At 35.0% G+C, this 1,941-nt stretch overlaps 1 protein-coding gene across 1 annotated transcript; it reads right to left on the bottom strand.

Annotated features, from left to right (window-relative positions):
• On the bottom strand, positions 1–1,941 carry LOC111806340 (uncharacterized). The gene is made up of 4 exons (XM_023691604.2): positions 1,585–1,941; positions 420–575; positions 267–337; positions 1–204 (listed from the first exon to the last, which is right to left on the bottom strand). Exons 1-4 carry the CDS (start codon positions 1,898–1,900, stop codon positions 1–3), a joined length of 747 nt encoding a protein of 248 aa, XP_023547372.2. The 5' UTR covers positions 1,901–1,941.

The following is a 1,941-nucleotide window of genomic DNA, read 5'->3' as shown; positions in this document are numbered from 1 at the left end:
TCAACGCAATCTTCCAGGAAAATAGGACGAAATTTCAGCATGCAATCCCATAGGAGAAATGATCAATGTGCCATTTGAATCATATGTCTTGAAGAACCACACCCTTTTTGACGTGAAACTATTGAAAAATTCAATGGGAAGTAAAGTGATTGAAAATCTAATTTCATCACCCTCTCGTATGCCTCCAATAATGCATTTTCTTTCCTGCAAAACACAAACCCATCAACTTCATAATCATTGAATTATGAACTTCACAAGAACCCTACCTGTTGGGTTAGAACAAACTCCCCACTTGGGTTAATGAACTTGATTCTTGAACGAGTTAGAGTCGCCGTTACTATCATAGATCCACGAAAGAATTGTTTTGAAACTTTCAATCTCTTACGAAAAGGAAGAAAGTTAAAAGATATTAATGTTACCCTTATTAGCGCCTATCCAAATTACAAGGAGTTTGAACTCTTCTGAATCAATTGAGAAAAATAAGCTATAGTCAACTTTGGCTATAAGCTCCTCGTCAATGGGTACAACGGGCATCAAAGTAGGTATTGTCGTCATTGTAGCTCCTCGCACGTGGCCTATCAAAAGAAACCAAACAAAAAGATATGAGAACAATAAAGAAACTGTTGTGTTGTAATGTTACAACTTTCCATACTCTGATACTACTTGTTATACTGTTATGATACCTAATTGTTGTACTGGAAGTGGAAGTAAGATCGATCTCACTTACACACCCACCAACAAAAAATTAAATAAAGAGACACAAAGATTTATGTGGTTCAGAGAGAAGAAATTCTCATACACAGATGGTGGCTAATCATTATAATTAAAATGTTTATAAAAAGTATGTTTCTTAATAAAGTTCCTCCCAATTGCCTCTAACAAATACAAAATGGCAATGACTCCACATCTAACTCAAATGTCACTAGACAAATACAAAATAACAATGAGTGGAACCCAATGCCACTAGACAAATACAAAATGACAATGACTCCACGGCTAATCCAAATACCACTAAACAAATATAAAATGACCATGACTCCAGATCTCAAAACAATGCTAGACAAGTCTTTATATAGACATAACAATACTAATTCTCGTACGTGAACCGAATAAATGAGAATATGAACTAGAAGGGTTATAAACTAAATGAGAGTTAATAGCCAAAATAAATAAGAATATGAACCGTTATGGGTTATGAACTAAATAAGAGCTATGACAATACATTTTCATGACAACTTACAACAGAAATGAATCAAAAGCAATGCTTTAGTGGTTCTCATATATGAACCGAATGAATAAGAATATGAACCAAAAGGGTTACGAACTAAACGAGTATTAATAACCAAAATAAATAAAAATATGAACTAAAAGGGTTATGAACTAAATGAGAGTTAATACTCAAAATGAACCATTATGGGATATGAACTAAATGAGAGTTATGACGATACATCTTCATGATAACTTACAACAGAAACCTATCGTATGTTCCTTCGTGAGCCATTTTGGTTCTTGGATCTTGATATCAAAAGAAATGAAAGAATCGACAAAAAAAAGATTCAAGAAATGAGAAGAAGTATACTAAACTGGTGAACGTTAAGTGAACACAGTGTCGGAATTCGTCAAGAGAGAACGTAAACGCAAAGAACCCGACTTGTTTCAAATTTGTCAAGGTCCTGAAAAGTTGGTCGACCGAAAAGTTGGCGCAATGGCGTTGGTCGCATAGGTATTGGGTGAAGAATGAAGGCATCATTTGAAAGGAAACAAAGCAGATGGGGGACGTTTGGGAGATTGTGAAAATCAGCATTCCTCGAAAGCTTTTGAAATTGCCACTATCATTCATTCGTTTCAGAATTAAGGTTGCTTCTTCAATAGCGTCGATGGGCACATCGAAGCTCAGCATGGTTGTGTTATTACAAGTAGGATGAGGGCTTTGATTATTTT

The sequence above is a fragment of the Cucurbita pepo genome, chromosome 12 (assembly GCF_057944985.1).
Source record: "Cucurbita pepo subsp. pepo isolate OVF chromosome 12, ASM5794498v1, whole genome shotgun sequence".
Lineage (NCBI taxonomy): Eukaryota > Viridiplantae > Streptophyta > Magnoliopsida > Cucurbitales > Cucurbitaceae > Cucurbita > Cucurbita pepo.
Note: the sequence above shows the minus strand (reverse complement) of the source record. Positions and strands in the feature narration are given on the sequence as shown.